This window comes from Chiloscyllium plagiosum, unplaced genomic scaffold (genome assembly GCF_037043375.1).
Source record: "Chiloscyllium plagiosum isolate Xiang-an unplaced genomic scaffold, Cpla_swu_hap1 HiC_scaffold_19, whole genome shotgun sequence".
Taxonomy (NCBI): domain Eukaryota; kingdom Metazoa; phylum Chordata; class Chondrichthyes; order Orectolobiformes; family Hemiscylliidae; genus Chiloscyllium; species Chiloscyllium plagiosum.
In genome coordinates this window covers 3,633,978-3,655,701 of record NW_028270157.1, presented here as the reverse complement: position 1 = coordinate 3,655,701, position 21,724 = coordinate 3,633,978, and the positions used below count along the sequence as shown (strand labels likewise).

Sequence of the window (21,724 nt, the reverse complement as noted above, 5' to 3'; positions counted from 1 at the left end):
GCTAATTGCCCTCTTGGATTTATTACTGACCCTGAGCTTTGGGTATCTCCACAAGTGGAAATATCCTCTTTGCAGGAGAAGTCTGTAGTCTTAAAGATTATGATCTGGTATACACAGAAAAGATGTTTTTATTTGCATGGGAAAACTAAAGCCACTAACATTAAATATGAGAACATTTTCACTACGGAATTCAAAAAGGAATGTTGCTGTGGAATGTGGGACTTGCTATCACATTGCGTATTTGAGATGAATATAGCCTAGATCCATAAAAGGTAAAGCTCATTAACTGGTGGGGGGGAAAGAATAGACGGGTGTGTTAAAGTTAAATGGGTGGAAGGCTGTTGTGGAGGAAAACTCAATGGCACACACCAAATAGCCTTCTGTTGTAATTACTGTGGGTTTATAACTGTTTGGTGTGGGTATGTTACTGCAGTTGTCTGCATACCAAAAATCAGGGAGGCTGGGGAGAAGGTAGCAAAGAGTGCAATAGGTGAATGGGGATAGGGATGGAGGCGATAGGTCAGACGGGAGGGTGGAGCGGATAATTGGGAAGGGAGATGAACAGGTCGAGGACAGTGCTGAGCTGGAAGGTTGTAACTGGGGTAAGGTGGGGTGGGGGGGGAATGAGGAAACTGATGAAATCCACATTGATGCACTGGGGTTGAAGTGCTCTATTCCAATACAGTTACAACTCTGGCATCTACCCAACAATGCGAAAAGTTGGGAGAAAGTGAGGACTGCAGATGCTGGAGATCAGAGTCGAGAGTGTGTTCTTGGAAAAGCACAGCAGATCAGGCAGCATCTGAGGAGCAGAAGAATTGACATTTTGCGCATAAGCCCTTCATCAGGAATAAGGCTTGTGAGCCGTTGATGCTGATCGATAAATAGGGGGGAGGCGGTTGAGCGTGCGTTAGGTCGATGAAGGTGGGAAAGAAGATGATAGGTCAGAGAGGAGGGTATATCTTTTATATTAAAAGCAGGACAAATGCAGCCTAGTGAAATGATGGAAAGTGTTACCAACAGAGCTATCGAGCAGCAGTTGATCATCAGTGACCTGATACTGACGCCCAGTTTGGGTTCCATCAGGGCCACTGAGCTCCTGACTTCATTACAGCCTCGATTCAAACATGGACTAAAGAGCTGGATTCTAGAGGAGATGTAGGAATGACAGCCCTTGACGTCAAGGCCACATTTTACTTGAGTGAGGCATCAGGGCCAACAAAGTTGAATCAATGGGAATTATGGTGCAATCTTTGAGCTGGTTGGAGTTATACCTGGTGTATAGGGAGGTGGCTGTGGTTATTGGAGTTCAGTCGTCTCCACTCCAGGACATCTCTGTCGGAGTTCTTCAGGGTAGTGTCCTAAGCCCAACCAATCTCCAGCTGCTTCATCAATGACCTTCCCTCCATCATAAGGTCACGTCGGGATGTTCACAGATGACTGCACAATGTTCATAATTTGTGATGACTTGGATGCAAAATCAGTCAATGTTCTCATGCAGTAAGATTAGATTCTAGGCTTGGGCTGACAATTGGTAAGTTACATCACAAAGCACGTACTAAGCAATGACATCTTTGGTAAGAGACCATCTTACCGCTGCTCTTTCACATTCAGTGGTGTTACCATCCTTGAATTCCCCCATTACCACCATCCTGGGGGTTATCATTGATCAGAAACTTAATTGGGCTCACCACATACGTTGGATGCATCAGCAGGTGAGAGGCTAGGAATATGGTAGTAAATAAGTCACCTCCTGACCCACTAGAGCCTGTCCACAAGTCAGAAGCTTAACACCATCCAGACCAACGCAGACTGCTTATTCGCACTTGTGTTCACTCTCTTCCCCGCTGACTCTCAGTTGCAGCAGTGTGTTCCTATCTCCAAGATGCACTGCAGAACTTGACTCAAAATCCTTACACCTTCCAAAATGACGACTGCTCTCATTCAGAAGAACAAAGGCATCAAATGTGGGTATGCCTCCACCTTCAAGTTCCTCTCCAAGCCACTCACCATCCTGACTTGGGAATATATCGCTGTTGCTGGGTCAAAATTCTAGACTTGGCACATTAACAACATTGCGAGATTGCCTACAGCACAGCTCACCACCACCTTCTCAAGGGCCATTAGAGGCAGGTAGGAAATGCTGGCCAACTAGCAAGGCACATGCTCCACGAGTGAATAAAAAAAAAATCAAACTTGTGCAGGGTTTTAAATTCTTAATTTCAATCAGGTTGGTGAACTATTGTAAAATACTTGCAAGTTTGTGTTCTGACAAAAATATCTGGTGGTTAACACCATCCAGACCAACGCAGACTGCTTACTGTTAACAGTCTTACCTTTGATTGGGGTTGAGAATTCCAGCTACAGTAGAAACCAGCACACCCAATGTCGGCTGATTGCAAAGCACTGTTTGGCGAGTCTTTCTGATATTAACATTTGTAACAGGGTCACCAGCAATGACTGATTAGAGCACTCCGTAGATGTATAATAAAATAAAAATAACTGCACTGAAAGAAAGTACGTGACCGAATGTTGGGGCAGATACAGGAACATTGTAAAGCAGAGGGAGAGAGAGGAAAGGTGGTTCAGTGGGTAATTCTGAGTGGCTGTGGCCATGACTTCTGAAGAGTAGCAACCAGTCATGGTGTGAAGGAAATGAGGAAATCCAAGTGGTCGTTGGTGCAATTATGCAGATTTCTCAGCGTCTTGGAGCTGTTGGAGGTCAGAGATAAGGGGCAATGCCAGGAAGCTTTTGAACCGTAGAATAAGAACTTAAGTTACAAGTGTTGATGGACAGGTGGACGGTTCAGATTAACGAGCACCAGAATAATGACTGAAGAGGACTTGTTGTGACATGGGGCAGCAATATCAGATGAATTCAAGTTTAGAGGCTGGAAAATGGTGGGTGAATAAGAGCCGCAACATAAAACCATGTGTAAGGATGTCAGCACAGTTTGCACAGAGGCAAGTGCAGAAACTGGTGAAATGGAGGAGTTGAAGTGACTTGATGCATGTCTTGGTCCTACTTAGAGATCCATGATCCCGTAGCCAGTTTATGGTCCTCAATTAAAGTTACTGAAACACAGAATCTTCCTATCTGTGCTGTTACGGTGTGTACCTGTTTCCTTGGCTTTGAAATGTTCTGACCTTGTGAAAGGCACTCAATAGTTGCAATTTAGTTCCTTTCTTTTTTCCATCATGGACTTAAGGAAATTTAAACATAGATAAGATGGAAATAATCTTGTCACAATTGCACATTGAGCATCAAAAGCTTGTAATCAATCAAAAGTGCTTCAGTTTTCCTTGACCAAGGGTTCATCTTATAGTCAATAATGAAGTCTGTTCTGTTGAGCAACAGCCCTAAATAGATTTCTACTCCAATGATAACCATGTTGTCATCCATATTTTAGATGTCCATGTTATCCAGGAGCTGTTTGCTCTATTTCGTATTCACTGTGTCAACATACATTATTGTCATATATGTTCTCTGACTCTTAAATACGCAAAGCTTTTTTAAAAATGTAATGATGCATAGCATTGGATAGCAGGTATGTGGTTAATCTGCTTTGCTAACTTTTTTGAACTGGATTTGTTTGTTTTAGGAGTGGATATAGAAGCTGCCCGGAAAGAAGAAGAACGAATAATGCTTCGCGATGCCAGGCAATGGTTAAATAGCGGGCAAATAAGTGATAACCGGCATCCCAAATCTGGGGGAACAGCTCTTCATGTAGCTGCAGCTAAAGGCTACTCAGAAGTTTTGAAGTAAGTATCTAAAACTGCTTCATATGTAGTATTTGCAAGTAAATTGTCATGAACAAGTTGCTTCCTTTTTATCTGTTGCATGATGTGCTTGGATAACTTGGGTTTCAAAACAGTAGTTATTGTACTAAAAATGGCTGGCTGTGTTTTTATATATTTCATGCCCCATAGATATTTGATGGATATAGGGCATTTCATGATGTAAACAGGCACATGCTTTTTAATTGCTTTCGTGAGCAGTATTAAAGACTGAAGGCAATTAAGTTGTTCTGAAGTGATCATAAATGATCACAAATACTGAGCTGGAATCTCTAAATTGAGAGTTAGAAAATGCACCCGTGTAGAGTTAGTGACTAAAGTGAGCCGAGCCACAAGTTGTATCATGTTCACGTCATGATGTTTTGTTGGCACCTATGTTTGGGTTTAGCAGAAGGCAAATAAGTAATACAATAAAGCTGAAACAAAATGCATTTTTCTTGGGTTAATTGACAGTTGCCTCAATTTAATCTTGTAAAATGTCCACTTAAGTTCCAAAATGCTACTGCAATTCACTCAGATGACATTTCTTTGAGGGGCTTCTTTTGTTTTAGTCTTGACTTTTTAAAATTGGTACTTCCTTTAAAATCCATAGGCTCCTAATCCAGGCAGGTTATGATGTAAATATCAAAGACTATGATGGCTGGACCCCACTTCATGCTGCAGCACACTGGGGTAAAGAGGAAACCTGCCGAATCCTGGTGGAAAGCTTCTGCGATATGGAGATGATCAACAAAGTGGTTTGTTGCCTATTGAATTTTCTTTTTAGATTGGTAATCAGTGTCTTTATGTTTCAAGTCGCAAGAATGAAGAGAAGCGGACCTTTAAAAGATTGCATGATCAGACTATTTTGTTTGACGTAACAATTTCTTTCATTCACTTGAGATGTAGGCATCGCTGGCTGGCCGGCCAGCATGTGAGAGGAGAATCATTGATTTGAAAGGGACCTGAGGGGCAGCCTTTTTAGAATAAAGTTGCTTCATATGTGGAGTGAACTGCTGAAGGAAGTGATATTGTTGAATTTTGCCAGGTAGTCAGTACAAGGTCACTTCAGAGGCTGGGTTAAAGAAGCCAACTAACAATTGTGCCATTTTGGGCAGACCGTCTGTAGCTGAATAATTGCCTTCCATGTATTTAAGTTTAGCTTTTAAATAGCAATGCAAGAATCATGATTGATATTTGGACTATTAGAAAACATCAGGGTGCAGCGGGCCATTGACAGGATGCAGAGATGGGCTGAGAGGTGGCAGATGGAGTTCAACCTGGATAAATGTGAGGTGATGCATTTTGGAAGGTAGAATTTGAAAGCTGAGTACAGGATTAAGGATAGGATTCTTGGCAGTGTGGAGGAACAGCAGGATCTTGGTGTGCAGGTACATAGATCCCTTAAAATGGCCACCCAAGTAGATAGGGTTGTTAAGAAAGCATATGGTGTTTTGGCTTTCATTAACAGGGGGATTGAGTTTGAGTCGTGAGATCTTGTTGCAGCTCTATAAAACTTCGGTCACTGAATAAAAACTTGCATTTCTTTGTTCATGAATTCAGACTGTTTCAGAATACTTGACAGTACTTTTGTAGTGTTGTTATTGCAACTTGGGCAATATAGCTACTAATTTGCACTCTCAAAACTCATGAATGATATATAATATAAAGCAGGCCCTTCAGCCCATCGTGCCTGTGTCGATCATGATGACATTCTAAACTAATCTCATCTGTCTACACGTGGTCTATAACCTCTCTATTCCCTGTCTGCTCATGTCAGTCCTTTGCCAAAGCCTCCACATCCATCCTGTAGTGTGGAGACGAGCACTGCACCCAATGCTCCAAATGTAGTTGAACTGAAATTTTATGCAGTTGCAACATAACTTGTCAACTTTCATACTCAGACCAATGAATGCAAGCACATTGTATGCTCTCTTTACCACCTTACCCACTTCTGTTGCCACTTTCTGGACTTGCATTGCAAGGTCCTCTGTACCTCAAGGCTGCTGATAGTTTTGCCATTTGCTGTATAATTTCCTCTTGCATTTGACCTTCATCACCTCACTTGCCATTTCTCCACCAAACTTTCCAACTGATCTATATCTTGCTGTATACTTTGATAACTTTTCTTATTATCCTCAACTCCACCAATTTTCGTGCTTTCTGCAAACTTATTAACTGACCAACCACATTTGTCAGTCATGGCATTAAAATAAATTAGAATCATCAGATGTCTCAGCACTAATCCACTGGTCACAGACCTCTAGTCCAGAAAGCTTCCCTTGCTCAACTATACTCTGTTAACAGATTTCTCTTAAAGATTCCAGCAGTCTCCTTCCCCTGCCTGGGATTGATCCCATCAGGGTCTGGGCACTTGACTACCTTCATACTTTCTTGAAGACACCCAACACCTTGGAACATCGGAACAGAAGTAGGCCTGTCAGCACCATGAGCCTATTTTGCCATTCAGTGAGTTCATGGCTGACCTAACTTCATATGTCCTGGGCCCGTATCCCTTGATACCCCTTGCTTGGTAAAAAATTGTCCATTTCCCATTTAAATTTAGCAAGTGAATTAGCATTGACTGCTGTTTGAGGAGAGTTAAAAGCCTCCACTGCTCTTTGTGGAAGTGCTTTCTAATATCTCTCCTGAATGGCCTGATCCTAATTCTTAGATTCTGGAATCTTAAACTAGTGGAAATAGTTTACTTTTATCTAACCTGTCTTTCACTGTTAATAACCTCAATTAGATCACCCTTTAACCTTGTAAGTTCTGAACAATCAAGGCATAAATTGTTTCATCTTGCCTGAAAGTTAACCCCGAAGTGCTGGCATCATCCTTATAAACCTAAGTTGTACTGTCTCCAAGGGCAAGACCTCCATTCTAAGATGTGGTGCCCAGATCTGCTTGCTCTTTAGGTGGTGTCTAACTCGTGCTTTTGTATAACAGCAGCATGGCATCTGCATTCTTATACTTGAGCCGTGTGGATATTAAATTAAGGAGCATGAAAGACTGAAAGCAAGAATAACAATTCATTTCACCAAACCAGTCTGACATTTGTGTTCCGCGTGTATATGTTATATAAATCTCATGTTGCAGTGAAACTGCAGTTAAGTTGACTCTTAAGATTGGAGCAATGAAAATTCTGTGTTTGTTCTTGCTCAGTTTTGCAGTAACATTACATTTGAGTATAACTAAGGTTGGAGACCTGCTTCTGATTTGAAATGGGTGCAAATGCTATGAGTATAAATGTGCCTTTGATGTACTTGACCTGATTATGACAAAATAGGCTGCAATTGAAATCACTGACTTAAAAGTTGGCAATGTTCTCTATTGGCCTATAAGTGATATGTGGGAAGATAGTCTCTTTGTATGGCTGGAGGTCAGTCAATGACGAAGGGCTGCATGGAAAACAATGAGAGTAAGGTTGTAGCTTTACTGCCGCTTTGTTCTACAGCACATTCAAACTAGCAAAATGCTTTGTCGAACTGAAAACAATGGTGTCAGTCTCCCATTGTATTGGAAATTTTTATTGATGCAGTTTTGTATGTCGAGAAAGCAATGTGATCAAAGATGGAAGGTTTCAGAGAGGTGTTGTTGAGATGGAGGTGAGCTCTTGCTGTGCATGTGGAGAAAGTGAGGACTGCAGATACTGGAGATCAGAGCTTAAAAATGTGTTGCTGGAAAAGCGCAGGTCAGGCAGCATCAGAGGAACAGGAGAATCGACATTTTGGGCATAAGCCCTTCAGGAATATGGAGGGTGTGCCAAGCAGGCTAAGACAAAAGATCGGGAGGAGGGACTTGGGGGAGGGTTTTTGGGAATACGATAGGTGGAAGGAGGTTAAGGTGAGGATGATAGGCCGGAGAGGGGGTGGGGACGGAGAGGTCGGGAAGAAGATTGCAGGTCAAGAAGGCGGTGCTGAGTCTGAGGGTTGGAACTGAGAAAAGGTGGGGGGAGGGGAAATGAGAAAGCTGGAGAAATCTGCATTCATCCCTTGTGGTTGGAGGGTTCCTAGGCGGAAGATGAGGTGCTCTTCTTCAAGGCGTCGTGTTGCCATGGTCTGGCAATGGAGGAGGCCAAGGACCTGCATGTCCTTATTGGAGTGGGAGGGGGAGTTAGTGTTCAGCCACGGGGCGGTTGGGTTGGTTTGTGCGGGTGTCCCAAAGGTGTTCTCTGAAACGTTCTGCAAGTAGGTGACCTGTCTCCCCAATTTATAGGAGGCTGCAGCGGATGCAGTAAATGATGTGTGTGGAGGTGCAGGTGAATTTGTGACGGATATGGAAGGATCCCTTGGGGCCTTGGAGGGAAGTGAGGGGGGAGGTGTGGGTGTAAGTTTTGCATTTCTTGCGGTTGCAGGGGAAGGTGCTGGGAGTGGAGGTTGGGTTGGTGGGGGGTGTGAATCTGACGAGGGAGTCGCGGAGGGAGTGGTCTTTAAGGCACGCTGATAGGGGTGGGGAGGGAAACATATCCTTGGTGGTGGGGTCTGTTTGGAGGTGGCGGAAATGACGACGGATGATACGATGTATCTGGAGGTTGGTGGGATGGTAGGTGAGGACCAGTGGGATTCTGTCAGGTGGCGATTGGAGAGGCGGGGTTCAAGGGCGGAGGAGATGCGGTGGAGAGCATCGTCAACCACTTCTGAGGGGAAATTGTGGTCTTTGAAGAAGGAGGCCATCTGGGTTGTTCGGTATTGGAATTGGTCCTCCTGGGAGCAGAAGCAGCGATGGAGTTGGGAATATGGAGCCATACATTGTTCAACAATAGGGTAGCATATTGATGAAGAATAGAAGCAGGCTAGAGAGAGTCTGATGGCTCGAGAGCGAACAATTTGTGAATAGTTTTAGTAAATAAGAGCCTATCTAATCAAGGTCTTTCCACCCAGTTAGATGAAAGATGAGAGATGGATGCGGAAGGATGTTGGAGTGAAGTGTGTTGAAGGGTGCAGGCCATTTGAGAAGGATGAGGAGGGGTAGTTGGCCTTCATTACTGTTGCAAATGTTGTCATTTGTGATTTTGCTAAGAGCTGCTCCAATATTTTGCAGAGCTGGAAAAGTGACAGATTCAATTATTTAATTGTTGATAATACTGGCATGAATTTTGGGAGATCACCTAAGTGTTAGATGCGATTTGGGAAGAGACTTTAGTATGCAAAGATCCATTAAAGCTTTTCATATGAGATGGGTAATGCCAGCAGATTTTAAAGGGAGAGCAGTACTTGAGAGTGAACAACATTAGCTCGCATGGTGTTTCATCACTCGTCCTGGTAATTCCTGAGAGACTGATGAGGAAAGTTTGATGTGTTGCCATGACTTCCAAAATTCTATGTAGCCCATTTCGTATTTTATTAATAGTATCTTTTGTTTCCGATTTGGCATGTGAGTTAGTAGAAAGATTTTTCTTTTCCTGTAGACCTCTTCTGAGACGTGTGAATTTTGTCCGTAGGGGCAGACAGCTTTTGATGTAGCCGATGAAGACATTCTTGGGTACTTGGAAGAGCTGCAAAAAAGGCAGAATCTGGTAAGTTTTTGTAAACTATTTCAAATGGTCACTGCCTTATTGTCCTTGGTAGACAATCAACATAAATAGCCTGTTTCCACACTGTAGGGATTCTATGATTCTTGCTACTCTACTGCCTCTGTATAAAGAGAAGGCCCACTGAAGAAATTAACTTCAGTAATGTTTTATCAGGATTATGGCATCCATGTATTTTTATAAAGCTCTCAACTGAGTTAAATGGGTGGGGAGAAGTCCTCATGTCATAACATCAAGACTGGCTTGTGATTATCAGTCTCTTTATTCTCATGGAACTTGATGCAGTTAATATTTAAACCAGCATTTAGGATCTTGAAGGAATTTCATGAAGTTGGAAAGCACATTGCCAAATTACAAGGCAAAAGCAAGTTGACATTGTGTTATGCAGAAGTGAATTAGGCGCAAATAGGTAATGCGTTCAGGCAGATGCTTCTTGCATAGACTTTAAAATTCATATGGGGGCATCTCTGTCAATGCAACTTTTTAATAAACTTGCAATTGCTGCTGTACTCTGAATGTGAATACATAGTCTACCTTTGGTGCAAACTTTTATCACTGCTACCAGTCATTTGGTCAGACTGCATCAAGTGCTTCATCATCTTAGCATTCTTGTTGGCTTGATGTACCCTTAATCTCTGGTTAATCATGAGGAATGCATGGTTTTTTTCCACTTTGAGAAAATTGTCGACCTATGCTTCCTTATTTTGTTGGCTAGCATAGCTAATTGATTGCTCCATCTCAAGAATTTTATGTTCCAACCTAATCTGCTGCTGCTGTCCTCTTTTACTATTTAGTAGACTTTACAATACATGAGAATGAAAATAGGCTTTGCTCACTTCAGTTCTTAATTCTTGCCACTGTTTGAGAGGATCACACTGTTATCTAACCCATGTCGTTTGTTCGTAAGTCAGAGCAGAAGCATGTTATTTGCTACATAAGTTAGGGAACAGATGCGCACTGCTGGTCAATTGAGTTCCAAAAGCATCAGTAAGGGATTTTATCTATTGAGTCCCAGTCTAGATTCCCTCTAATTTTTCCTGCTGGTTCTTAGCAGTAACTTCCAAAACAGCAAGTTATACCAGTCGGCTTATTAGTGTGCGCAGACCATCTTAGTAGCTGGCACAGTGGGACTGTGGGTTGCAAGAACACAGAGGTACTTTGGTCCTTGAAAGCTGGTCCGCCGTTCAGTATGATCACAGTATGATTGAGTTGTCGTCTCAAATCCACATTTCTGCCTCTACCCCCATAATTCCTGACTTCCTTGTCTATTAAAAATCTCTATCCCAGCCTCTAGTACCTTCAGAGGAAAAGATTTTTACATAGACGTTACTTTGAGTGAGAAATTCACTGTTCTTAAACTATGTCCCCTACTTTTGGTCTCTTCTTTTAATCCAAGCATTGTCCAGGCATACACCCTGTGCAATCACTTGAGGATTTGTTTCAATAAAACGACATCTCATTTTGTTACTTAAGTGGATACAGACCCAACCTGTACATTTCTTCAGAAGAATCAGCCCAGTGACCCTGTTAAATTGTACACTTGCAGCAGTGAATTTTTGTCGGGCTCTGTTTAAATTGTGCGACAAGCACTCAAGATGGGTTGGTAACAAAAGCCCTTCACTCTCTGCTCATTCCTAAATTACCGAATATATTAATTTGCTATTACAGTACATTGAATCTATTTAAAGACCTTGGCAGTGGGTAGCTTCAAACTGTCCTCTCCAACAGTCTCTTTCACCTTTTGATCATATAAGTACTTCGAGTGTCATTCCAAATTCTGTCTTAACCTAGTTAGTTTACTTGCATGAATGGAAAAGCAGTTATTCTAAGTTATAGTTTAGTGGTCTAGTACTGTCCCAAAATATTAGATTTTGACTATTTTTCTCTCTTTTCCCCCCCCGCCGAAAGCTTTTCCGGGAGAAACAAGCAAATAAATCCCCTTTGATAGAGTCAACTGCGACAATGGAGAACAACCAAGAATTAAAACCCATCAAAAGGTAATTAAAGTAAATTCAAGATGTATGAGTAATGATTTATTTCCAAAATGATGGAACTCCTAAAACTTTATCTCATTGTGGATATCATTATAATATTCAAATTGGTAATTGGTACATGGGAATTTGGATGTTTTCTCAACTTTACTGAAATAATCCTGACAGTAAAGAAACTCTGCTGAATGAACAAAAGGTCCCAGTGCACATAGAGTCTCTTGAGCAGGAGAAAGTGGATGATGAAGAAGAGGGCAAGAAAGATGATTCAAGTTGTTCCAGTGAAGAAGAGGAAGAGGAAGACTCCGAGTCAGAAGCAGAAACAGGTAACTTTCAAGAAACCTTCAAGTAGTTACAAATAAATTCAGTCAGGAGCAGAACAATGGGATCATCTGAAAGTCACTAACCACACTTAAAAAAACAAAAGTTGTCCCATATGTCCTTTTTAAATCATCCTCCTCTCATTTTTGAAAAAAAAGCCCTCCAGTTTTGAACACCACCGCCTTCAGGAAAATGTTTGCTATTCACCTTATCTATACCCCTCATGATTTATAAACCTCTATAAGGTCACCCCTCGCCTTAACCAACCTATTTTTATCACTCAAATCCTCAATCCCTGGCAACATCTTGGTAAATCTCTTTTGAACCCTCTCTAGTTTAATAATGTTCTTCCTATAGCAGGCTGACTAAACTGCACACTATACTCCAGAAGAGGCCTCGCCAACCTCCTGTAAAACCTCAGCATGACTTCCCAAATCCAATGCTATTCTTCTTGCAATGTAAATCTAAAGTGGAACATTGATTTTTAGGTTTTTTTTGGACTAAACATTTCCAGGAATACAGCATACGAAGGTCATTGCAAGTTTCCAACAAATTAATTGCTGTGTTTATCTTTTGTTTAAAAGTTACTCCTGTTTCTTCAGTTATTGCTCCATTTAAGAAGTTAAATTTTCTTACAGAAAAAAACAAACCTATAGTACATGTAAATAACGTAAACCGGATCAACAGCGGAGGTATCCATTCTGCAGCAGTCGCTCCAACAAGTGTACCCTCAAATCAAGTTGCACCAGCATCACCAGTGAAAAAAGTAAGAAATAATCTATTTAAGCTTGAATCATTCAATATCTCTGGCTACTAACTCTGGCATCAGTGAAGGGGGCACTCAGCCAAAGGGTTTGAATTTCTGTTTTATCTTGTAATTCAAAAACCATCAACAGGTGGGTTTAATTATGAGCTGTGTTCCTTTCAGGTGGAGCAAATGCAACCTTTCATCTTTGGATAAGATAAATGCTGTCTGATGTTCGGCCCTAAATAGCTTCGTGTGAAATATATCTGCTATTGAGTTGTATAAGAATGTGAATTTTATTTAGATTGTTTGGTCTTCATATCCTCTCTCTAGTTAGGGAGATTAACCAATTAATAGACAAAAAGCAGATCAAGCAAGAAATAAAGAAAACAGGAGGAGTAGGCCCTTCAGCTGTTTGAGTTTGCCCTGCCATTCATTACAATCATGGCTGATCATTCAACTCTAAGCCTGTTCCTGCTTTCCTCCAGTATACTTGGATCCCTTTAACCTAAGGTCTGTATCCAGCTCCTTCTTGAAATTATACCATGTTTTGACCTCAACCGCTTTGTGCAGTACCAAATTCTACAGGCTCACCGCTCTCTGGGTGAGATTTCTCATCTCAGTCCTAAATCACAAGGGGCATGGATACAGTGAGTAGGCAAGATCTTTTCCCTGGGGTGAGGGAGTCCAGAACTAGAGGGCATGGATTTAAAGTTTGGGGGAGGTGGGGGGGCTGGAGAGTGTGAGAAGATTTTAAAAGGACCTAAGGGGCGACTTTCTCCATCTAGGGTTGGTGTGTATATACAACAAGCTGCCAGCGGAAATGGTGGAGGCCAGTACCATTACAACATTTAAAAGGCATCTGGATTTGTGTATGAATAGGAAGGGTTCAGGGGGATATGGGCCAAATGTTGACAAATGGGACTAGGTCGGATTGGGATATCTGGTTGGTGGGACAAGTTAGACCAAAGGGTCTGTTTCTGAGAGTCTGACTCTAAATGGTCTACCTTGTACCTTTTAGACTGTGACACTGTGCTTCTGGATTCCCTTCCTTTCATTGGGAACATTGTTCTTGCATTTATCCTGACTAGTCCTGTTAGAATTTTCTAGGTTTCAATGAGATCTCCCCCCATTCTTCTAAACTCCAATAAATTGTCGTTCTAACCGATCCAGTCTCTTCACTTGTCAGTCCTGCCATTCCATGAATTAATCCAGTAAACCTTGGCTCCACTCCCTCAATAGCAAGAACATCCTTCTTCAGATAAGGAGACTAAAACTGCCAGCAATATTCAAGGTATGATCTCACCAAGGGCCTGTACAATGAATCACTATGAAGCCAACATATCATTTGCCACCTTCATTGACAGTTGCACCTACATTGCCTTCTTTTAGTGGCTGTTGTACAAGCACACCCAGGTCTTATTGCACCTTCCCCTTTCCCATTTTATCACCATTCAGATCTTCTGTCTCCTTGATTTTGCTACCAGAGTGGGTAATCTCATAGTTATCCGCATTTTATTCCATCTGCCATGCTCTCAGCCACCCACTCAACTTATCCAAATCACACTGAAGCACCTCACTATCCCCTTCGCAGTTTACCCTCCAACCAAGCTTTGTCTCATCCAAATTTGGAGATGTTACATTTAGTTCTCTCACCCAAACCATAAATGCATTTTAGGCGAAAGTGAGGACTGCAGATGCTGGAGATCAGAGTCAAGAGTGTGGTGCTGGAAAAGCACAGCAGGTCAGGCAGCATCCAAGGAGCAGGAGAATCAGGATTGCTGATGAAGGGCTTTTGCCCAAAACGTTGATTTTTTTTCCTGTTCTTCGGATGTTGCCTGACCTGTGCTTTTCCAGCACCACAATCTCGACACAAATTGCCAATAGCTGTGTTCCTAGCATTGATCCCTGTGGCAAACAGTAAAGTTTCTATAATATTTCCAGACCACAGGGCTACCGTCTTGAGAGAGACAGACGGCAGGTGAGAGGAAAGGTTAAGAAGGGAAGTCCTTCAATGACAACCCCAGCTGGTGCAGGAATTGAACCCATGCTGTTGGTATCAATTTCGATCGGAAACTGGCTGTGATGTCAACTGAGCTAACTGGTCCCTGGAGTTCCTCACTCGTCACTGCTTGCTATTTGGAAAAGACCATTTTATTCCTACTTTTTGTTTCCTGTCTGCCAATCAGTTTTGAAACCGTGTCAATGCACTAACTCAAATCTACATGCTTTAATTTTGCACACTGTCTTTTTCGTGGGGCATTATTGAAAGCTGCTTTAAAGTCCAAATTAACTGTATCCAGCAGCTCCCCCTAATCAACAGACTCTGTAAATATGCTTGGTATGTCAAAGTATAAACACTAGCAATGAGAATGTAAAATGAAGAATTTATTCAGTGGATATCACTGAGTACCCCTATGAAAACTTGGCACAATATTGTTCTGGAATAATACAGCAATACTTCGGAATATGTAATTACAACTATATTACAGATGGGAGGTGATAACCTTGTGCTATTATCGCCTAGACTGTTAATTCAGAAACATTAGTAATGTTTGAGTGTCCCAGGTTCAAATCCTGTCATGGCAGTTGGTAGAATATGATTTCAATAAAAGTTTAGAACTAGAGTTTAATAGTCACCATGAAACCATTCTGAATGTCAGAAAAACCAACCTGATTCACTCATGTCCTTTAGGGAAGGAAACTGCTATCCTTACCTGGTTTTGACTGCATACGATGGCAGAGCCACAGCAATGTGGTTGACCCTGAATTGCCCTCTGGGCATTTACAGATGGGTAATAAATGCTGGTACAGCCGGAGATGCCCATGAATGAGGAAAGAAAAGCACCAAAAACTCCAGTAGTTTAGGTCAGAGAAGAGACAGAACTTTCCAAGTCAAGTGTTTTAATATCGTTTCTCCCACAGTTTGCCTGAATTAGTAACCATTTGTGTTGATTGCTAATTTTGCGACTGGGGTGAATCCCAAAGTATTCTCTGTGGAAGTGTTTAAGTATGTAACAGGTACTGTATGTTGATTCAATTGGATTGAAGCTTAACTGAAGTCAGTCCTCCTATGTAGAATTTGACAAGGTGAAGACTAATACATTGGACAAATAGGCAGAAAGTTAGCCACCAGGATACACAATTGCCAACTAGCCACCAAAAGACATGACCCAATATCACTAGTATCCTTACATGCGTACGAGGAAGGACACCACTCTTACTGGGACAAGCTAAGCAGAGAAATGCACAGGAATTCCTAGAGGCCTGGCAATCGAACTGGAACTCCATCAATACATACATTGATTTGGACCCTATCTACCATCCATTAAGAAAAAGAACCGAAAATGATATCACCCACCTTAAGAAAGCAAGACACATGAATAGCAGGACATAAACCAGAGTTTCACTGGAGGCTCACTGATGATGTTACCTGGTATAGTGATGAAATGTCTGAAAATAAACCTTCCAGCTCAGCAAGCAAACCAACAACCTGGACATTTCACCAATGTTCCCTTTAAGGTCCTTTTACTTTGCATTGCCATTTTGTGTGATTGAAAAAATCCTTGAAGGTTGGCATTAGAGTTCTTTGAGGATATAATAAGCAACGTGAATCAAAGAAAATCTATGGATGTATTTAATGCTACGTAGTTCCTATTGAAGATCTCATTGTGTTGGAGTGATTATTTTCGTATAGTTTGAAGATTGGTGAACTGATACGTGCAAGTAGTTCTTTTATAACATGGTTGCGTTCAAGTGCCGTCCCACGTTATAGAAAAATCACATTTAGAAACAGCACTGAGTGTTCGTGACATATTAAAGTTACAGCCTACACACATTTTAAAAGTTTGTGCTTTAGAGACCGTGTCCACAATTCGTCAATCATGTTAGTGAATTTGCTTTAACGAAACTAGCCTGATACCAGAATGCCCTGTATTAGTTCCTGGTTGCCGAACTAATGACATGCTGCAGGGATCAGTCTGATCTGTACAAGCTTTGGGATTTGCTGCATTGAGGCCTAATGCTGTAGTGATATAAGAGCTTAGTTGGGGACAAAGTTGTGAAAATGGTAGAGCCTGCAAAGAGATTGAGAAAAGTTAAGTGAGATAAAATTTGATAGGAAGAATAGTCGAGCAGCATATTAGTCAAATGGGGGTGCAGGATGCTACTATGAAGATGACCTGCGAGTGGGATGGAATATTAAAGTAGATTAGACTTGCCACATCTGTATCAGGCTCGAGTAAGACCACAAGTCGAGTATTGTGCTCAGTTTGGAACTCATCGCTTCAGGAGGAGTTGGAAATAGCTTAGTAAAGGCAGATAAGACTGGCATCAACAGGTCCAAGTCTTGCCTGTGTGACCTTTCCTTACAAGACAATCTAGGAGAAAGTGAGGCCTGCAGATGCTGGAGATCAGAGTCGTGAGTGTGATGCAGAAAAGCACAAGAGGTCAGGCAGCATCCGAGGAGTAGGAGTATCAGTGTTTTGGACATAAGCCTTTATCAGCAATGAGGCCTTATGTCTGAGGCTCCGATTCTCCTGTCCACAGGATGCTGTCTGACCTGCTGTGCTTTTTGAGCACCACACTCTTGACTTGGGAGACTATCTCTCTGATCCAGGTCTTAGACTAATCAACCTTCGCTGAACTGAATCATCCTTACACGACTTTTTAAAGTCCCTGCAGTGGTTGATTGTGATTCTAGATTCTTGTTACTTTTCAATACAAACAAGTAGTTGTACTGGTGCAACTAGTCTACCAGTTAGATTCATACAAAATAGTTTTAGGTGTGTGCATTTACTTGGAAAATGCAGTTGGATATTGTGTTCCAATCTGGCAGTAAATCTGAGACAAAAGCTTTCGAGTCTGTTGTTTCTCTCGCTGTGTAGAAGCATTAAAAACTGCAATTTAAATTTTGAAGAATTGGGTACTCTGAGCTTCAATGACAGTAAAAGTTATTTGCTCAGCACATGGAACTCTTTGTTTCCAAGCTCCATTACTGTTGCACAGAGATGCATGTAGCACTGAGGTCGGTGTGTATTTCTGACAAAAGTATATTAACTCTATTTTGATCAGCAGGTCCTTTGCTCACTAGCTGTAACGTGTCAGCAGCATCCAATTACATACCTAAAGTAATAGATTTACTATTTGCTGAATGTGCAGCTGTTGAACTTAGGATCTGAAAGTTTAAACTACCTGCTGTAGACTTGAATAGAACCTAGCAACAATTAAAAGCACAAAAATAAATAATTTCGCTTTGATTTATTCAAGGCTTGTCTGTATACTTTTGATACTGCAAGATGTTGAACATCGTGTCTTTTGGGTTCTCCCCGATAGTCACTGATTTCGTTCACGCTGGTAGCATGCGACTGATGGCACACTTGCAAGTTTACCAATGCAGTTTTCTCACTGTACTTTTTGTTTTAATTGGCTTCAGTATGAATCCATTACTCCACTAATGCCTGTGGCGGAGCCATTAGATCCGACATCTTGGCGTCAGGGGTTGCGCAAAACTGGCATTGTTCTTGTGCCTCAAAAGGGTGACAAAGTTATGGTGAGCTGCCTTTTGTGTGCGCAGAGGTTTGTGTTTTGTGTTAAGTTACCTGTTTACCAGAAGTATCTGGTTTCACGGTGCATGTTGTGATGACACTCATGTTCACGTGTTTTTAAACAAATAGTTCTGACACTTGAACTTTTGAATAAAAATACAGAATTTGTGTGGTTTGTTTGCACATAGTTTCTCACATCTGTTTTGTTGTTTTGTTTTAATATGCCCTCTAAAGTGCATGAACAACAATTAGACAAATATAGTGAGTAAGTCATGGCATTCTAGTTTAACAGTAGTGTTTTTTCTCACCTCTATTCCCATCTCAACTCCCTCCCAATTCTGGGGACCAAAGGCATTATGCACAGGCAAAAGCACTTTGTGGTGTTACATATTGACAATTGTTATGTTGTTTGTTTGTTCTTATGTTTAAAAAGATATGACTTGAAAGTCTTTGCAGTTTTTCAGGTTGAGAGAAGGTTGGATTTCCTTTATTATATTTGAGAACCTCATCTCGTTGGTTTCCACTGTTTGTAAATTATTGCATTAGCTATTTAGAAATTAATTCCCCACAAATGAATGCACAAATAAAATTCAGTTGGAGTGAGTGAATGCTTTCTAGTTCCTTGTCAATACAATGAGATCTTGGTCTCAAGGTATAAACTAGTCCAATGTTTCATTAAAATCAAAATCATGTCCAACAGCATTTCCAGCAATAGTGGTTTGGTTTGTAATTGTTTTTGTTTAAATAGCTGGGTACACAAATAAAGAAAAACCTTGTAGATTATTAATGCTAACTGCATATTTCTGCATTCTGGCGATTTCAGCACGAGGAATTCTATATTTTCACTATTGTAGCAAACGTCAGAATATTGCTCTAACTACATGTTAAAGTTGTTTATTGGCGTCAGTGGGTTGTTTGTTTTAGTATCATAATTCAGTAAAATAAGGCCAAGTTAACTTGAAGGGAATTGACCTTTTCCTATGTCCGCTTTTTGAATGGTGTGTTGGAAGAAAATCGAGGAGAATCTCTTAGCGCATGAAATAATGGTATTTCAACACCCATGAAATCAAGTTTTACCTTTGTGTTAAATTATGTGAAGTTCAGGAAGGCTTTGTTTCTAAAGTAGGATAGTCATGGATTTCCAATTACTTGGCTGTATTTTGCAACAAGCATTGTTTGACTGGTTTGGAAAGATTTAGTCGTGATCAGGTTTTAAATTACTTGCAGGCAAGTTTGAATTATTTGAATTTTAATTTCTCAATGTGGGGACAAAGCAGTGTTCCAGTGAAGAAGAATATCAATCATGCCAAGGTTCATAACTTTAAGATGTTTAGTTATGTTAGCTCAGGTTTACTGTCGAAGTGAGGTGTGAAAAGAATGAATGGCTGTTTTGTCAATCCTTGGCCTTTTAAATGTGGTCTGTCCTTGTACAGGGGTTTGATAAAAACAAATAGTATAATTTTAATTCTTGTTCTGCAGTTAGCCACTCCATTCATCAAATCTTCGAAAGAGGAAGAAAAAAAGAGGAAAGATGAGGAAGAGAAGAAAGATGCATCCCCAGCAAGTTGGAGGTCTGGACTTCGCAAGACTGGAAGCTATGGTGCATTGGCTGAAATTAGCACTTCCAAAGAGGCACAGAAAGAGAGAGATGTTACAGGTGTGATGCGATCAGCCTCCAGTCCCCGACTCTCCTCTACTCTGGATAATAAAGAGAAGGTAATTGTTCACTGCGCCCATGTCCCAGAAAGTTTACAGCACAGATGGGGGGCATTTATCTCATCATGTGGCCGCTGGCTCTTTGAACAAGAATTTCATTTAATTTAATTCTTGTGCCTCTTTAAGTAATCCTGCACATGAAATTTCAGTGTCTGTTTCGAAAACATTGATTAAGTCTGTTTATACCATACTTTAAAGCAATGCACTCTACATCAACTAATTGCAGCATTTAAAAAGGCTGCTTTCTTATTGCTTTTGTTTCTTTAACCAGTGAGTTTAAATCTTTGCCTCTTGTTCTTGATCTTTTTATGAGAGGGCAGTTTCTTCCTATCCATTCTGTCCAGACCTCTCCTAATTATGAACACTTGAATCAAATGTCCTATCAGCCTGTTTTAATCAAAAGAAAATAGCCCGTACCTCTCCAGTTTACATCCATAACAGAGGTTTCTCATCCCTGAAATAATTTTTGTAAGTCTGTCCACCTTCTTCAATGCCTTTACAGGTCATTCTGCTATAACGGGACAGTTGTGTTGTTCTGTAATCTTGTGTTATAGAAAATCACACCGTAGATGATTGTTAATAGAAAATCACTTAGCCCATTGAGTAGAAAGTTTGCATTATATGAACAAGGTCCACAATTCATCAATCGCGTTATAGTCTATTCACGCTGACAATGTATGTTATAGCAAAACAACCGCAAGTCAGTCCCTAAGTGTAGCACCCAAAATTAGATAGAGTAACTAAGGCTGGACTTGTGTGTTGTACAAGTGTTGCAACCTGTGCACCTGATAAAGCCTAATATACTGTGTGCTTTGACTGCACCTAAACCTCCCTTGTTACCTTTAATGATTTCTGCACTTGGGTACCTGGATTCCTTTGCTCCTCTACCAATTTTGGAGCTGTGCCCTTTGTTTTAAATTGCTTCTCCATCTTCTATCAAAATTAATGCCTTCACAGTCTGCTGTATTAAACTTTGATTTGGGGACCATGGTATGAATCCTGCTATGACAGACAGTGGAATTTGAGTTCAGTAAGAATCTGGAATTAAGAGTCTAATGCTGATCATGAAACAACTTGTCAGTTATTGGCAAAACTCATCTGGTTCACTTCTGTCCTTCGGGGAAGGAAGTTGCGATCCATACCTGGTCTGGCTGACATGGGGCTCCAGATCACAGCAATGTTGCTGACTCTTTATTGTCATTTGGGCAATTAAGGACGGCAATAAATGTTGCCTAGCCAGTGACACCTCGTCTTGTGAATGAATAAAAAAAAATTCATTTGTTACCTGTCTGCCATTCCACCAGCTTATCTATTCCTTTTGAAATTCTTCGCTATCCTCCTCACAGTTTATATTGCCTCCAAGTTGTCTACCATCTGCAAATTTTGAAGTTGTGTGCTGTATATATAGGTTCATTAATATATAATCAGAAAAAAAACAGTGCTCACTCCTGGAGTACTCCAGATAAAAAAAAAACTTCCATTAATCACTTCGTTTCCTGTCACTGAGCCAGTGTTCCACAAAGTGTAATCAAGCAGGGGCGTGAATTCATGTTGATTGTCTGTTGGATTTGCCAGTTTCACTATTCAGAAGAGTTCCCAGTCTCTCATAAATTGGTCTAAGCAAACTGTGTCCCAGACAGTACCATCTCCAAATTGGCGACTCAACAGAAATGACATGGTTGTAGGCAATCGAGACAGTGTTGTCTTGGGAAAATTCTCATGGCATTATGCCAGACAGTAACTGTCCAAGGCTGCTCTGAGAGTATGTTTCAAACCTGTGCAATCTACCACCTAGAAAGGTGATGACAGCACATACATGGGAGCATCACAATTTGCTAACTTCCATGCAAGTCTTTGTCTCCTGACATGAAACTGTCAATGTTCCTTCACTGTTATAGAGTCATAGAAATGTGCAGCATGGAAACAGACCCTTAGGTCCAACCCGTCCATGCCAACCAGCTATCCCAACCCTATCTAGTCCCACCTGCCAGCACCTGGCCTATATCCCTTCAAGCCCCTCCTATTCATTTACCCATCCAGATGCTTTTAAAATGTTGCAATTGTACCAGCCTCCTCCTCCTCTTCCTCCGGCAGCTTA

The 21,724-nt window shown here is 41.2% G+C and overlaps 1 protein-coding gene across 13 annotated transcripts in view; it reads left to right on the top strand.

Moving 5' to 3' along the window:
* ppp1r12a (protein phosphatase 1, regulatory subunit 12A) overlaps positions 1 to 21,724 on the top strand; it is a 191,594-nt gene that overhangs the window by 113,333 nt on the left and 56,537 nt on the right. For 9 of the 13 annotated variants that reach the window (XM_087996979.1, XM_087996986.1, XM_087996983.1 and 6 more), the window contains exons 4-11: positions 3,603 to 3,762; positions 4,391 to 4,535; positions 9,221 to 9,295; positions 11,219 to 11,307; positions 11,470 to 11,624; positions 12,258 to 12,385; positions 17,799 to 17,915; positions 19,390 to 19,626. In XM_087996979.1, the coding sequence (XP_087853105.1) occupies positions 3,603 to 3,762; positions 4,391 to 4,535; positions 9,221 to 9,295; positions 11,219 to 11,307; positions 11,470 to 11,624; positions 12,258 to 12,385; positions 17,799 to 17,915; positions 19,390 to 19,626 (1,106 nt within the window). The remainder of the gene's footprint in view (positions 1 to 3,602; positions 3,763 to 4,390; positions 4,536 to 9,220; positions 9,296 to 11,218; positions 11,308 to 11,469; positions 11,625 to 12,257; positions 12,386 to 17,798; positions 17,916 to 19,389; positions 19,627 to 21,724) is intronic. The other 4 variants (XM_087996980.1, XM_087996985.1, XM_087996987.1 and 1 more) reach the window with 1 other exon arrangement.